At 41.1% G+C, this 17,503-nt stretch overlaps 1 protein-coding gene across 4 annotated transcripts in view; it reads left to right on the top strand.

Moving 5' to 3' along the window:
- The window catches only part of fhod3b (formin homology 2 domain containing 3b), a 91,108-nt gene that overhangs the window by 41,448 nt on the left and 32,157 nt on the right, over window positions 1–17,503 (top strand). For all 4 annotated transcript variants that reach the window (XM_040029557.1, XM_040029560.1, XM_040029559.1 and 1 more), the window contains exons 4-5: window positions 8,848–8,915; window positions 11,412–11,517. In XM_040029557.1, the coding sequence (XP_039885491.1) occupies window positions 8,848–8,915; window positions 11,412–11,517 (174 nt within the window). The remainder of the gene's footprint in view (window positions 1–8,847; window positions 8,916–11,411; window positions 11,518–17,503) is intronic.

The following is a 17,503-nucleotide window of genomic DNA, read 5'->3' as shown; positions in this document are numbered from 1 at the left end:
CCAATAAATGAGTAGTATTTGGAGCTTGGTGTTTCTGGCTTGATGGGAGTGTCTTTACTGGTGCTTTGCTTCATTTACTGTACAGTTTGAGTTTTTCTCATTAAGCTGAGCCCTGCTGTTTTCAGTCAGGGCTATTTTGTTCAGTAGCTAAGTAGTGATGTTTGTGATTAAAATGAGAGAAGATGCATTCTCTTTGCGATAACCAGCGCAACACATTTGAACAACTTGTTGGCTGGTGGTAGTAATTATGTGGAGGCATTAAGGGCTATGAAAGAGTGTATCCTTATTTCAAACTCTTCCTCACAGGTGCTACAGAGGACAGCAGCAGGCAGCAGAGGATCCAGTCTGTGTAGAAATCAGGTGCTTCAACATCTCCTTTCCATTAAGAGTAGTCGGTCACTGAGATGGTGTACTGTGACTCATGTGTTCACTTCCTATTCCTAGAGCAGAGTCTGAAATAGATGTGGTCTCAGCACAACTGTGTTTATTGGACACAGTTTGCACTGGTGTTTTTCCCCACATGTCAGGTTGTTAAGAATAGGAGGGAGCAGAGAAAGTCGGGGGCAGAGAGGCCGAGAGGGCTGAGAGAGGAAGGGAGGTAAAGTTTGCTAGGGGGGAGTCACCGAGGGTATTGCTGATAATTGGCTATTTTCCAATTCAACTTTAGAAAGGAAGAAAAACTTTTAAATTCTCCTTCTATTGCAGCACATAAAATACAGCGTTTTTTGATTTTAAGGATCATAAAGTCTGAATTGAGTAAAGCACTTGGCTTTGTGGATCTGTCTTTTATGGATAAAAAGATTTTTTTTTAAAAAACCCCAGAATTATAGCATCTGCGCACATGTGACAGAATTGGAATATATGAAGTGAGATTTTAAACTTTTCTCTTTAGACATCTGGCCTTGCATCTATATGCACATTTTACTGCAGTAAGAAAAACTGTTTGCCCTGAAGCAGCTGCCAAGCAACACATGGGGAATAGCCTAGACTCAAACTCCTTCCAATTTTATATACACAGTTTATTAGAGAAGCATATAGATGCAAAAATAATAATGCTGCACCCCAGCAGTTACCACAGGTTTGCGGTAACTTGGTTGAACCTTGCTGCAGCTGGCCTTGCTGCACGGTCCACCTACACCAGATGGACTTAAAATGTTGATCCCCTCGTTTATATCTGTGTCAGGCTTTTGTCTGGTATGTTGAATGGATGCGTTCTTTAACTTCTCTCCTCGCTCCACTACGTATCTGTGTCAGTGCTGGTGAGTATGGGGGAAACCCTGCTGAGCAGGTGAAAGGGTGGACTACACAAAAAGTGGAGGGAAGAAAAAGGGGAGGGGGGGCATGGGGATATTTATGTTGTGAGGGTCACCCCACCTGGTAGCTAAGGAATGACTCATTAAGCAGGCGGGCACTAATGAAAGATTTGTCTGTCCTCACACTGGCCTTGCTGTCATGTCTCTCTCCTTGTCTGGAATTCTGCAGATTCCACCATCACTTTCCACTTCTGTTTCTCTTTGACAGTGTCAGATAGTATCTTGATGGATAATTAGCATGCAGTTTATTGAAGAGACTTAACCAGAGATAAGTAGCCCACAGCGCCCTGTAAGAGGTCTGCAGAGGAGCGTCTAAAGAATAATGAACGGCTGTATGAATCTAAACAGTAAGCTAAAAGACAAATGCTACTGCTACCTTCTGGAAGAATTATCGCAACTGACAAAAGCATTAACTCCGTTCCAAGCCTTATGTAGACACATCAATAAACACAACAATTCAGTATCTCCGCTTCCATCGTGGGACAATGAGCGCTGTTGAGCTCTGAGCCGACTTTTGTGTTTATTGGAACTTGGCTGTGGTATGCCTTGGTATCAAATGCCTCTGCCAGGATAGTGTTGCAGACCAGAAACCCGATCCCCTTACCGCTCCCATGAGAATGTAGATAATGTTCATTCTGCGCAGTGTGCAGAGGAAGTCCAGGTAGGTGCAACATCTGTGGAGGAAATCGCATCAAAATAAATTAGCATGGTTTATTTGCATGTTTCTAACACTGTCATTAAAATTCTTCAAAGAACATGTGCTTTTGTGCTGGGACTCCAGACATAATTTATCACCGACCTCGTAAGATCTCTGCTGAACGTCGTTCATGTAGAATCGATCTGTATTAATGACAGCAAACCAGGCGAGGCGCAGAGACGCACATTTGACTTTCGGTCTCGCACTGTATGTCAGCTCTTTTTTCCCCAGTAGATTAAGCCCACATTTACTAGTTATTTTGATGATTTTGATCTTGTTCCAGGCCTCAGCAGTTTGCCTTTGCTCTGAGACTTTCACACCCCGTAGGTCCATGTACGGCTTGCTGCCAGTGACAGAGTCTTCTCCAGTCTGTGTGGCCCTGAGTCAGTTTCCTCTAATCTAAACCATCAACTCCATATGTCTTCTATCACAACTTCCAAAGCATTTGAATAAACTCCAGGCAACAGGAACAAATTAATTAATGTCTTTATTCCTCTGTGCACTTTGTAAACTGCCTGGGTGAGTGTGCGCATATTCGCGCATGTGCGCAACATGTGTAGTGCACTTTAGTGCCCACACACTCCCACACATATACAGATATTTTCCATAAAATTGTCTTGATCCTGCACTTAAAATCCAAACATGTTGGAATTGATCTTATTTATACCTGCATTCCTGCTTAATGATTTCCACCTGAGTGCTATAATCTGCTTTTATTGAACCATCATTCACCTTATGTTTTCCCTCAGAGAGTAGGGGATAAAAACAGTAGAGAGAAATCCCAGTCCACAAAATGTTGCAATCCATTGCACGTGTTGGGAGGTCTTCCACCTTAATTACTTGTGTTTTCTCTTCATAAATTTTGGAACACAAGGTTTCCGTTACCGAGTGAGAAAGGAGAAAAGGAAGGGGAAAAAATGAAAAGGAAGCAGTGTTGATGTTGTTGTTCTGTTATGTTTCGTGACTGCAGAGGGCCATTATGGATACTGTAAACTCAAAAGTTTCTCATGAAAATACCAAAAGAGGAAAATGAAAGAGGGTTTCCTTCATCCTTAGACATGGTAGCTAGTGATGTGGCAATTCTGGCTCATGTGAGACTGTGCTCTCCCAGATGGCTACAGTTTGTCTGACCTCAGCTTTCACCTCTTGCAGAGTCTGTGGCCTTTACTGACCAGTGGAACAGCTCCTGGCTCCCTGGGACAGGGCTAAATTCAGACGTGGGCAGGCAGTGGCTTGCGACTGAAGGTCTTGCTTTGACCTGAACAGAACTTTGAGGCGCTAAGTGAACTTTAATGTTGTGAAGCTATGGTACATCTTGATTCATGTAGTTTGTAGGTTATTAGTTGGTTGATTTAACCAGGATCACGAGAACTGATGCTTTTTTTTTTAAGTAAATATTGTGGGAAGTGCCTGAAGTGTAATAAGTGATCAAAGCAGCTCATGCACCACATGGCAGACAGCTTGAATTGCACACTGTTGCTACACTAACAGATGTCAATTTTTGCTGTCCTCCTATTTAACCTGGCAATGCTTTACACACAGTGTTTGCTGCTTAGAAACACTGCTACTACATTGCTGCTTTTGTGACTATACTGTAATATACTATAACAGTGGTCATTTGATGATCTGATGTTAGATATGGACAAAGTTTCAAACAAAGGTGATATACAAGTAAACCTTGTGAGGCAAAAACGTCAGACTGTTATGTTTAGGACAGTTTTTTTCCTAATCTTTGCTCTCGCTGACATCAAGCCGACAGGAGGTACCTTATAGGGTTGTCAAAAAAGTCAATACGCAGATTCTAATTGGTGCTAACAATTACTTTGGTACAGCATAAATATCAACAGTGCTTGCCTTAGCCTCCTCTTTCTCACACCTTGACACGGCAGCAGTGCAGACAGACAGGAAAACAGCCTCTGCCCTCACCAGCAGCTGAACACATGAACAGCATTTAAATTTAGTGAACTTGGTCTTTGCGTAGAAATTTGGGAGGTCAGTAAAGCTCCTGGTTCAGTAACAGTGAAGTAAACAGGCACATATTAACCATGTTAGCCATTTAACTATTACCAATTGCCTAATAACCACATTAGCCATTTGTTAAGTTAGCATTTACGCAGGGGCTAACGGCTATTAAAAGAAGTAGAGTCCAATAATGAATATGAGTCTCTTTAAGTTTACTCCAGGTAGGGAAATGGCAAAAGTCTCCACCATGTTAACAGGAGTAACAACATATGAAAAAAACATTTTTCCTTTCTATCTCTTTCTGTTTTTTTTGATGTTATGAGGACTTTTGTAAACCTGGCGCTCTAACCAGGTCACATGTTCGAGTATTGTATAACATCTTAACTTTTCTTACGTCGTCACTCAAACATGTTTTTGTTTTTAACTTGTGTAAACTTGCTAATTAGCAGCACAGCACACACAGATGGAATGGTTAAGTGGGTGATGAAAGACTAAAGACCTTGCATACTGATTTGCTTTTAGCTAAAAATACTCATCCAGTCATTGTTAGTCTGACAGACAGTGATGAGGTCAGATGTCTAGATAGTCCAGAGTAAAATTCAAAGCATTTAACATATAAACACAAGAGTTTTGTCTGCCCCCCAGTCTGCTGGAAAATTGTCTGAGGCCTCACACCATACTTCATGCTTCTCAACCTTCTCCCATCTCTGCATCCCACATGAAAGCTTCTGATGCAATTGTGCAACATGTATAAAAGGAAAAAGATTTATTTACATGGCAGTACAATATGTTAAGGATCTTTTTCTTCAACATCAACTCTGACACATCCACTCCAAAAAGCAAACAAAGTTTAATTTACACCAGTGTATGCGGGGTTGTCCTGCCCAGTGGGGTCTTTGTGGGTTTCCTGGCTGTGCTTTGGATGTGGTTTTTGCGTTCCGCCTGCTGCGCAATGCATAAGCAGCAGTAGTCATCCTTTTCATTTTACAGTGCATTCTGGAAGTAAAGGCACGTGAACAGTGTTTGCAAGGTTAATGACTTTGTTGGCAAATTAGTTTCACTATTTATCGTTTCATTTGTTAGCTGGACCACAGTGGGTGGTGGGTTTTAGTGTAAGGTTGAGATGGAGATTTCAGTGACTCATACAAACCTGAAACGTGAAGCTGGAATTTGCTGGCAATGACACATTGAATCATAAGGTATTTAAGCAGCAAAGGACAGATTTACTTTCTCGGCAGCAGCGTGACCATCCCTGAAGTCCTGGCCTGTCTGAATGTATCAGCCCACCACAGCAGTTTTTTTTTTCTTAACTCTTCCGCTCTGAGCACATTCCTGACAATTATGAAAATCCTGCTCTTACTTTTATGATTGTTATAATTATGAATGCATTACATCCCTGTAGCTATTTGAACTGAGAAAAATGCAACGGTGTGTTGCCGTTTAAGAGAGGAAAACAGCTGCTTTCTCTGGTGCATCAGCAAGAACCATCAAAGAAACACTTTCACTGCATTGAGTCATTCTGCAGTCTTCGGTTGGCTTGTCAGTAAAAGCCTAAGGTGAAGTTGAAGATGACAGGAAAGATGAGCAACCAGACCTCAGATGCACCCTCAGACCCATTGTTTTAACGGTGAGGGCGTCTTGTTTTAGGGTGTGAAGAGTAATGAGCAACATGACTCGACATGACATTAAAAAAAATGTACATTAAAGTAATCGTAAGGTTAGACTGCAGAGAGATGCTTTGCTTCTATCTGCAGCTGAACTTCAATCAAAACTGAACGATGTCCAGAAAGTTTTTATGTGAGCAAACTATGTGCTATCCCTCATGTCTTCCTTTGTTCATATAACATTTGGTTTGCAAAAGCCCTCAATACAAATCCATGGCCAATGTAGTAAACTGTCGAGTTTGAATAGTCAGGTGGTTTCATGTGAACATGACTCACAAACATTTCTTGTAAATAAACGAGGTCCCACTCCAAAAGTTCTTTCCTAAATAAAGAAGCGCAGAGGGCCCATACGTTTGGGTGCATATCTGTGCCAAATGGTATGGAACTAATCTCCACTGAGTTATTTCTCATTAGAGATGGGCCTCTGAGAGGTGCATCGGTGTGTGGACCGTAGACGGGGACAGGGAAGGAACTGTCTGTTCCTGCAGTTGATTTAATGTTGCACAGGAATAACTTTATGACAAATTTAATGCTGTACAAACTACATGGTTAAGTAGAGAAGTACAAGCCCTTTGTGCAAAGCTGCAGTGGAGCTGTACGTGGAAGAATTTTCTCAGTCTTACCGCTGCTGACAGACATACACGCACGCACAGACAGACACCGACACACGCCATGCTACTGGGATTTAGTCAAACTCAGTGGAAACCCATGTGCTGATGCATCACTGTTATAGCACTCTGTTGACTGATTAACGTGGAAGTAAAGTAAAGACTTTTGGAAGAAAAAGGGCACACTGATTCAGGGCTTGAGGTTAAGTAGAACCACAAATCAGGCTTGATTTGTATGTTGAAGGTGTGATGAGTAACTCAGAGTTATCTCGCTCTGTTTTTCCACCCCAGTGATCAGAGAGTTTGTCTGTTTAGAGATCGCTAATCTGAACTCTTAGTCATCTTCCTGCCAGGCATAAGGTACGACCCTACCTTGACCTCGAGGGGAGAAAGAGTTGTTAAAAAGCTTTGGCACGTTTTTACATGATGTTCAATCAGTGCAGATATAATGGCACAGTCACGGTAGTAGTCATAATACAAAGACTCAGAATACGTGGCATTATTTTATCTTTATTTGTTTTAGAGCCATAAAACTCAATGCAATTTATACCATTATTAGTGTTGTGCTATTAAAATTTACATTTCTTTTCCTTTTATCAATAGAATTACAATGTGCTTAACCATGATAATGACAGTGATTAAAAGGAGCGTATAAAACAAAATAAAACCGATCCAATTACAAAAATGTGTCAGCTTTGAGAAGACAAAGCGGAGACTTGGCAATGGTGATTCGCTAAGGCTGGAGTCACACACTGTTCAGAGGGGGGGGGGGGGTAAAGTGAAAAGGTCCAGTCTCACTTCCTTCCTGTTATTTTTAAAGACATAAATTACCAACATCACACAGCTTCCCTTCTTAATACCTCTGGACTTGTAGAGATTTATTCCTTCTGGATGTTGCTGCCAGTGACTTGCTAGGACTCTTCCGTAGAAGGCTAACGCTTATCAGGCATTTGAGTCATGTACGGCACCGAATGTGCAAAGCATTTAAGGCCCGGGTCTAGTCATACTGAATACCACGAAAGTCACGAATTACTGTGCAAATAAGACATCCTTTAAAGATAATGAAGTCTGCTAGAATTGAATAGTGAGATGTATGATTTCAACAACGTCGTCAAACATGAACCTCTGAACCGCATGTGGCCCTGTCCCAGGAAGTCTGCATCTCCAGTTACTTGTCTGTCTGTAGAGCGAGTGGATCACGTTATTAAAAGTGTGTAGGGTTACTGTGGACAACCTTTTCTTGCGATGACACGTCCTGGAACATGGCAGCAGGTTTTAAACTAGGAATGCAATTTAGAGCCAAGTTTATATTAAACAATATTAAGACAGATGTAAGCATGGCGATATTTTAAAATGTAAGGTATTTATTTGTGTTAATAACTACAGTGTTGTTCTGGCTGAATTTTTTCCTTCCTCAGATGTTTGTTGTCCTAGTGGACCTCCCTGTCCTAGCTCTTGCTGCGTGTGAAGTTTTATGTATGCTGTGAAAATGCTGTGTGACACCGAAAAGGCACCAGACCGCGAGTGCTCACTCTGTCTGGTCTATTCTCTAGAAGGTCTAGAAGTAGCCTTTGTTTGTCCACAGAACTGGCAGAAAACAAACCCACTCCTTCCTCTTGCTCTCTTTCTTTCTCTGTCAGCTGAAGGGATTTGCTCTACAGCTGAGGAGGCAAGCAACAATAATGAATAGGAGCCTCTTGCTCTGTATCCCATCTGTATATGCTCGTCAGTGTGTGTTTCTCACAGTTCATTTAATGGCAGCTCTCTCAGAGTTTGTGTGTGCAGGGTGTATGCAGAGCAATATGTTGTTTCTCCTGTTTGTGTGTTCTAAGTATTGCTGATCATGTTTTTGTGGTGTGGTTGTGTGCGAGAGTGAGCCTTATTGATGATGCCTTTTTCTTTTTTTGTACATACTAATGTTTTTACACCTATCCCTTCAAGTGAAACTGTGTATACAGTTATAAGATGCCAACAGAGAGTAGCTCTGCATTGGATTGTGTTGCTGTATCTGCAGCAGTAGCAGGCAGGTTTTGCTGAGTCAGAGCGAGTTCACACAGCAGTGATGATTGAGCGTTTAAATCTGCGCTCAACGGTGCCACTCGCTGGCAAACTTTGCAAACTGCATGCAGGGAGAAGGATGGGCAATAGCAGTTGCAGGAAATGTATGCTTTTATTGCTGTCAGTCACAACTCTCCTTTACTGCTCTGTAGAGTTTCCATAACTGATTAAAGCATGTATTGTTTCTTAGCCTTTGCGGTGGCTATTTCCAGCATGACTTTGTATGATGTTAGCAGGAAACATCCTCTGTTCTCTAACTCACTGCAGATGTTCTCTGAGTTGCTCCTACTGTTTTGCTCTCACTATTTCTCTTTTTGGATAGCTTTCATATTTAACCACTGGGGATAATTGCTTCCAATGAGTGCACGATGAAGGGGTTTTCTCTACATTTTCAGTCCATGGAAACGTCAAGTTTGATGCAGTTAAAACACATTACTTTAAAGCAAAGTCAGAATCATCCTGCAAGTCTAGTAACATTACATACCACATGTGTGACTGTCAGCTGATTTTTTTTTTCCACTCACCCCTGATTTCTTTCCATACAGAAAAACTCTACAACTCAACAGGACGGGAGCTGCGGAGAGCCCTCTTTTCCCTCAAGCAGATTTTTCAGGTAATTATTTATTCATTCTAGCTGATGTCTAGTAAGAGCATCTTAAAACTGCACCTCATTCAACCCCCACAGTGCTTCGTGTTTCTCATAATCATTTTTTCAAAATCTTGTGAATTCTTTGGTCAATTTAAACGCATTAACATACAAGAAGTCAGTGCACACATTCACGCTCGCACTTGGACACATTACTGTTTTCTTGAGGCAGAGTTGTGCTGCTGAGAGTCTGCCTTCGTGGCAGCTGTGGAGTGTTCAGGTCTGGTCATACTTCACACTCTGGGCTGGGCTAGCGGGCAGTCGGTCGCAGAGGGGGAGGGATAACTGACAGTTAAATGGAAAAGAGAGCAACAGGCATTGATATATGCTCAGGATATATTAATATACCTTACTTTTTACACTCTGAGTGTCCCTGTGAGTTATCAGCTGTAGAGAACAGTGACAATTCTTGTAAAATATCTCTGATCGATGTCTTTCTTCCCTACATTCCAGTTCTGTAACACACATGTATGAGTTTAGTAACTGCTGGTCATTCTGTTTCTTTAGTGCACGCCTGTATGTTTAGGCTGTGCCAAATGACTGGAGTCTCCATCACAGATATATGATAAATATGTTATGGAAGCACTTAGACTTCCTCCTGGGGGAGAAGTAGCCCTGACCACCCCACTGTGTTTATTGCTGCTTTCCTCTCGATCCCATCTGAACAGTAGAGCGCATCAGAAAATGTTAAATCCTGCGGAAAACCTAATGCTTGGCCTTAAATTATGGAGTCATCGACAGGTGTGAGAGGTGCAGGTGGTTTTGTCATCAAGGACAAAATGTGGGATGAAGTGGAGGGGCCGAAGCAACAGGAATCCATTTGAACAAGCTGCAAACAGATTGCACTTCTCACTGCATCTGCAGCCACTTTTTACTGAATTTGAGAAACTTCTGCTGAGTTTTAACCAGCTGATGATTTGGAATGAGTAAAGTGTGTCTGTAGCTGTTCTCTTACAAGAAATAGTTTTTTTGCCTGCAGTAAAACAAATATTACAAGTGTTGTTTAGTAAATCTTCTTATTTTTTGCAGGAGGATTAAGCAGTGGTTTTACCCACTGTGCGCAGATGAAATTACTATAATTTGCTCACATTAAGTCACCAGCTCTCTTGTTTTTGTGGCATTCATTTAGTTATAATATGATCAAGATAAGATGGACCTTTCTGTAGTGACTATCTGCACTAAACCAAGCGCTGCAGGCCAAAGAGAAAATACATTTTCTTGGGTAAATCGTGCCTTTAAAGATCAGCATAAATTATCTCACTAGATTCTTGAGCTGATTTTATCACATTACTGTGCTTCTTAAGCTTACTTTTTATTAACCTTATAGCTAAGTATATAATGCCCAGAATAACTCTATCAATATAATAGTATAAAGTAAAAAATACAGATAAACTGTATATTAAAATGGATGTAGCCACCGTGACATTCATTGTGCTTCAATCACATCATTTCATTTACTTTATTTATCCATCATTTTATTTAAACTTATATAAAAATGTGTATGTATCACCCAGACACAGAGTTTAGTTAGTTAGTGCTGTTTGACATACAAATAAAGTGCTAGAGTTTCACTCACCAAAACTGAAGAAGACATTGTTTGGATAGGTTGTTAGTACAGTTACCTACAAGAACGCCACGGTACCTGCCAGATATTTGCATTTAAAATACTTCAAAAGGCACCAACATGAAAAACGAGGTAGTGATGTTGAGTTTGTTAGACATGAAGTCTAGCAGAAAGCTAGTAGCCATACAGTGTCTGCCTGTGTTTGTACCCACATTGCTCAGCATAGGTATCTCTAATTATTCATAACTGTTAAAGTTAATGCAATTAAAACAATGAGTTATTTAAAAATGGCTCCCCTTACAGTTGATATGAAAGGGTGTTAGCTTTTGAGACCAAAACTGTTTTCAGCAAAAGGCTGTAAGCATGTTTGTTTTTGCTAGAAATTTGGCCATTTTCACAAAGGCATCTATGAAATCTGAGTTTCATTTGGAGCCATCCTTCAGTGACCATAGAAGCAACTGTTGGGTTTTTAAGTTTAAGCTTCAAACTTTCCTTCTTGATGAGGCTCATAGTTGGGGCTGGATTAGGTGACCCTGAACAATTCTTTAGTTATGCTGCTAAATGCTCAGGCTGCTGGGTGATTTCCCATAGTGCACTGAGTGCCATGTATTTATATGCTGCTACATTTTCTTTTCTCTCCCATAGTTTGTGGGTGTTTTTTGTCTTTTCTTTTCTGATGTTGGCTCTCTCTGGCTGCTGGAGGTTCCTTCCTGTTAAAAGGGAGTTCTTCCTTCCCACTGTCACCAAATGCTTGCTCATATAAGATGCTCTCATTTCTGGCTTTTTTACCTTGCAATATGAAGTGCCCTCTCGAGGCAACTGCTGTTATGAATCCACACAAAATAAATAAAATGTTTGAGTTTATAATCTTGGATATTTTCCTTTTTCTCTGTTGCCAGGATGACAAAGACCTTGTGCACGAGTTTGTGGTGGCCGAAGGACTCACGTGTTTGATAAAAGTTGGAGCCGAAGCCGACCAGAACTACCAGAATTACATCCTCAGGGGTATGTACGCTGCAGAACGGCACAGCTTTGCACCAGTGAAGCTGACAGCCCCCCCGACCTCAATTTTACAACACAAGGATGTTATTAATCAATCCAGTAACACTTTTCTTTCCATAAACCTATCTACAGCCACATGTGTTTATATAAACTATGTAAATTGATGATTCTGCATGATGACCTTCTCACACTCACACATTTTACCCGTATAAACAAACTCAAATGTGTGCCACAGATAATGTGGATGCTAGGCCAAGTTTAGCAGCTGTTTAATTTATGTCTCCCGTGTCGGTGATGTCAGAGATCATGTGCGTTGAGGTTAAAAGGGGGCAGGGACAGCATGTTTTGGGGATACTAGAGGTCCACAGCTCTCTCTCTCTCCAAGGTCACTACCATTTAACAGCCTGCTGTGAGGAGGTGGGTCACACACGCTTAAGTGTCTAATAAAAGTTCTGGCAGGATATTGCAGATCATAAAACTAATTTTCCTCTCCTCCCTCTCATTTTTATTTTCCCTGCTCCTTATTCAGATTGGTTGCACTTCTGTTGATTAAGTTGGACTCTTGACGTCAGTGCTTTATTAGATGTTTGATTTTATATGTAGAACACATAATAAACATGAACTTGTTAGCTTGGATCGAGTCATTGCGGTTAGAAAAAAAACAAACAAAACAAAAACAAAAAACCAATTGTGTAGCTCAGTCATCTCTTCTGTGGTTTCTTCATTAAGCCTCCCTAATAAAAGGTCACAGTGCAGCTGACCCCTGTAATTTCGTTGCACATTTCCAACAGATGTAACCTCCCTTGTGTTTACAAACTAAGCTACAGCATGAGCCCAAATGCTTCCTCTCTAATTTTCTAACAGGCCAATGTTGATTTTTTTATTTATTTTTTTGTTACTAAAGAAAAAAAGTGACAAAGTACTGATGGTGCCCCCCCGGCAGGTTATAAACATGAACATGACCCCTGCCTAGACCGCCTCTGCAGGCGTGCTGATCTTAAATGTTGGAAGCTTCATCTGAACTTGGCCCCGTCTCTGATTCAGACAGATAAATCACACGGGTTAAATGGCCAAAACATGACAGGCAGATAACAACTGGTTTTTGGAAACTTCAGAGTTTACCACATGCAAGAGATGTTAGTGTCATACAGCTGTGAATGATGAGACCACTTCTCATATCTGTTCACTCCTCCTTATTGTGACATCCATTTTTTTTCTTTAATGTTTGGCAAAGCATGTGGGACTCTTTCCTTTCCTTCGTGTGCTAGTTTATCGCCTCATCTCTGCGGATTGGAGTCCTGCCCCTTTCCCCGTCCCGTATCTTTACATCAACATGAGAACCTAAACCAAACTAGCACTCTCCCCAAAGCCCGTCTAACCCATTTCAATTTTTGACCTAATTTCTCCTGACCAGCTGAGGAAATGTGGAGTGTAGTAGATCACCCTCCCTCGTGAGCCATGTGTTGGCGAACGCAAGTCGAGCATGTGCTGGAACCCAGATGTACAGGTCAGAAATGAATATAGATCTGGCGGCTTTACTGCTGATGACTTCCAAGAGGAGCTATGTCATAAGGATTCCCAAGAGGGGAGTGAATTATTTGCCTGAAATTTTCACACGTGCACACACAGAGAGGGGAACAGAGGCAGATAGCAAACCAAGAGCAGTAATTGCTTTGGTATCAAACACTGATCACTTCTAATGCTTTTTGCTGTAATGTCTTTCAAGTTGAGCCCAGTAAAGGAAAAAAAAAAGAAAAGGAAAAAAAAAAAGGAAAAAGTTGAGAGGAATGTGGCCTTGAACCCTGGTCTGTCTGGTGTGCATTAAAAACCTCCCGACAAAACAATCTTGCTCTCTTTCAAGAATAAATATCAATCTTATGGGTCTTTTGTAGTTGAAAAAGGCACAGTCACACGTGCACACCAGTCTGCTTGCATTTTAGAACAACGGGTCTCCAGCCTTAGCTCTGTGGAACATTGCCTTCATTGTAAATGCTTGTTCCTGCAGCATTCTTAGCAATCTACACCATCTCACTTTGCTCTTTTTCTTCGTTTTTTTTTTTTTTCTCTTTCCAACTTCTTAAACCCCTGGAGGTGTCTGTGGCGGGTTAGTGCTCCCTCAGTGATGTGAGTGGTTTCTGTGTCTGCCTGGTTGGGGTCTGGCCCCTTTCACGGCCCCTCACACCTGGCTCGGAGGGCTTCCAGACCTGGGCTTAACTCCTTGGAGACCTGCGATTTTTTTTTCTTTTCTTTTTTTCTTTTTTTTGGACCCAGGGGAAAGCTTGTATGCCCTTATCACCCCATCAGAGGAAAGGGTGTGAGGTCACTGTTTCAGAGGTGCTCGTGCCATCTGGTCTTCCTGTAAATCTTACAATCAGCTGCAAACACAAGAGAGCCAAAAGGGCAATGAAGGCCTCATTAGGCTCGGTCGTGCTTCTTTCATGCTCATTTATTATCTTTCGAAAGCAGCTCTTGAAATCATAAATCTTTTGTTAATGAAATGAAAATCAGAGCAAAGGTTTCATAGTGTATGTTTCTTTAGTTAAGAATGTAGTTTGTCAAACCAAAAAGGTGTCGTGGGTTTGTCAAATGTTCTTTCTCTGCAGCAGACTTGTTGCAGGTTGGAGAAGTTTGACTGTAACTCGTGGTTAACATGCGAAAGAATGTATTTTAAACCATATCATTTTTTTCAAAACCTATCACAGAGTTAACATGATACATATCACTAATATATGACAAGAAGTTCCCAACCAAGCATCAGTATGTGACTAGTTGTTAGTGAGAATGCATTGATTAGAGATGTAGTTGTCAAAAGTGATGTGGCTCAGGAGGTAGCGCGGGTCGTCTACTAATCAGAAGGCTGGTGGATTGATCCCTTGCCGTCAAAGTGTCCTTGGGCAAGATGCTGAACCCCAAGTTGCTCCTGATGTGTTTATTGGAGCGTGAATGATAGATAGAAAGCACATAGGTGTAGGAAAACATGCTTGTGAATGGATGAATGAGGCTTGTTGTCTAAGGCACTTTGAGTACTCAAGCAGAGTAGAAAAGTGCTACATAAGAACGAGTCCATTTACCGTTTAGATTAGTTAGTGTTGTCTGGTTAGAAGCTGGTGGGTTTTACTTGTAACTGCAACTTTTGTAGGCCTGCGCTTGACATATGACATTGACTGTAATAAAAAACTGTTACTTAGGAAGCAAAGGTTCCCTGATTCGATGTCAGGAAAAGACACAAATCCCTTTGGGGCTGTGCGTCTTTAATTTGACACAAAAAATCTGCCAAATACAACAGGTGGAGCTATCACTTGTGAATAAGGGAGCAGCTGAAAGTAGATTTGTCTTCTTCCTCTTCTGTAATTGCTTATTACTCCTTTTGTGGCACTCACAGACTGCAGTATATTATGTTACCACACTTTGAGAAGCATGGGTTTCATGAAGACCACATTTATAGTAAAGTCCAAAATGCTAATAAATCAGATGGTGGTTTAGGTCCACCCTAATATGTGCCTTTGTGCCATTCTGACAAAAAACTTTCTATTCTGTCTTAAAAAGTGCCAAATAAAATACTGAAAGTTGGCACAGTAACTCATAGTTGTTAGTGCTTCCTCAGCCCCAAAATAAAAGCAGCTTTTGCAAAAAGGTCAAATAAGTTTCATCAGTAAGCTCAGACTTTTTTTTTTCTTCACTGTGGTTAAAAAAAGATCCCTATGGTACTAATTATCATGAGCAAAACAGGCAGAGGAGTTGGAAGAACAAATGACAAGGTTTTTCCATTTGTAGAATTTATAGTAAGAACGCTAACAAAAGCAACAACCGTGTTTAATTGGTAACTGTAAAAATGGGAGCGACAGACAGAGAGGGCAGATTAAAGACAAACCAATTACAGTCAACATGAAGTAATTATTCCCTGCTTTGAAAGGTTCACTGTTGACATTCCTCGCCATAAGCTTTGTTTTTAGCTACACTTTCTCTGCGTGCACTTCTTCGAGGCCAAGCTATTTCAGCCTGCATGCTGCTGTTGACAAAACATTTGCCATCTGTAAGCACCGGTGGAAACAAATTGGAAGTGAAGCGTTAGTTTTTGATGTATGGGAATTTGGAGAAACAGACTCTTTTTTTTCTTTTCTTTTTCTTTTTTGTTTCAACTTCCAGAGCAAGCGAGGATATATATTTGATGGAAAACACATTTGTAAACAGGGTATAACTTATCTCCATACCCAAAAGGCCATCACACGCTGAATTATACTGTATATACCTGGGCTTGCATGTTATAACTTAGTCTTGAAAATTTATAGCTCTCAAAGATATGAGTTTAGAAGTATTACCCTATGCTATAAGTTATGCCCATATTTCATTTCATACTTTTATCTCATTCGCTCTTCCTTGGCTTCTATGCCTTGCTACCACTTTAAGATCTCCTGGTTTTAATGCCACGGCTGTTATAATCCCACAATGAAGCACCTTGACTTCCTGGTTTCCAGAAGGAAGTGCTCAAAAGGGCCGTGTGGGAAAGATAGATGTGTTCTAGTCAAGTGTTTCATTACCTCTTAAACTGTCTAGGACCTAACACCCCCCCCCCCCCCCCAATACAGCACACAGATCAGCTTTTAGAGCCACACAGCAGGAACTTTAGTGGCCGCCGTTTCCACAAAGTGCACCTGAAACACAAGAGCCTTTTGTTCAAATTTTAAGTGTCTGTAGTAGCAAAGGCTTTAAATTTTATATGTGACACACTAGCAAGACATGTGCAACGGTTTTCATCTGCGTGTCACAATCCAAAACGCTTCACCGTAAACAAAGGTAAGAGCAGCCAGCTTCATTTATGTACTCTGCACTTTGTAGCCGAACGGGTGGCTGTGGTGTCGAGCTGGAATGGAAACCTGTAGTTAAGAAAAATCACCATAGGAATAATCTAAGTTTTATATACAGTATTTGACTGGGCTATGATTTTAAGTTGGCCATATTAGGGATATTGGCTGCCACTGACATCAATGAGAGCCAAGAGTAGAAAAAAAATCTGTTGGAAACCGAGGGTTAGAGCAGCCTTTAACCAGACAGATCGATAGATTGATATGTTAAGAGAAAGTTCTTATGTATCTTAAGTGCAAAACAAAACAACAGCAGTACATTTTTTAATACTGATCCACACTAAGTAGACTTTCAGTAGTCCTAAATTTAGATTCTGTTTTGATTGTTATGAGTGAAAACCCAGGCATAGCAGCAGTGTTGGAAGCTCTTCTTGGAAACAGTGTGTATTGTGTTGTCTGGATTGCTGTGCTGGAGGGAGACCTTTATGATGGCCCGTTGTCTGGATAAACATTTCCATTTTGTCTGTACCAAGCTGTGTGGATTTGTGCGAATGTATCAATATACTGCATGTGCTGGTTATTACAGGTGTAATCGTTTCCTTGTTAGTGTGATCGTGCAAGAATGACGTTTAAAAGAAGATAAAGTCATGCTTTGTTAATTTTTCTCTAGGGTAAAGGGAATTCGAGAGGGCCTTGCGGGAACTGCTGACACACATATGTAGACAAGAGCGAGAAGGGGATCTCACGGAATGCCCTTGTTGTACCAATAGAAACTTGAACTCCTGGTTTGTAATGAGATCCCATGGGAACACGTGCATGTTTTCCACCCAATCTCATGCAGCTTTTTGAAAAGCCACCGCTCCCGCTGCCCTCTCAGTGCAAATCTTTTCAATCTGAAAAGCACTCACTCACTGAAACACACATAGACATTGTGGTGACGTGGATGTTCATTCATGCACACTTACAGCTTAAGTCTGCAGGTTATGGTCGTAATTCAATTTAGTTCAGTTCATTGTTATTTTTATAGCACCAGTTCACAACAACTGTAACCTCAAGGCATGTTATATTGTTAACTAAAGATGACACCCTTTGGCCAAGCACTTAGTGACAGTGGGAAGGAAAAACTCCCTTTTAACAGGAATAAACCTCTGGTGGAATGATGCTCGGGGAGGGGCAGCCATCTGTTA

This window comes from Simochromis diagramma, unplaced genomic scaffold (genome assembly GCF_900408965.1).
Source record: "Simochromis diagramma unplaced genomic scaffold, fSimDia1.1 OVJJ01000361.1, whole genome shotgun sequence".
Lineage (NCBI taxonomy): Eukaryota > Metazoa > Chordata > Actinopteri > Cichliformes > Cichlidae > Simochromis > Simochromis diagramma.
Note: the sequence above shows the minus strand (reverse complement) of the source record. Positions and strands in the feature narration are given on the sequence as shown.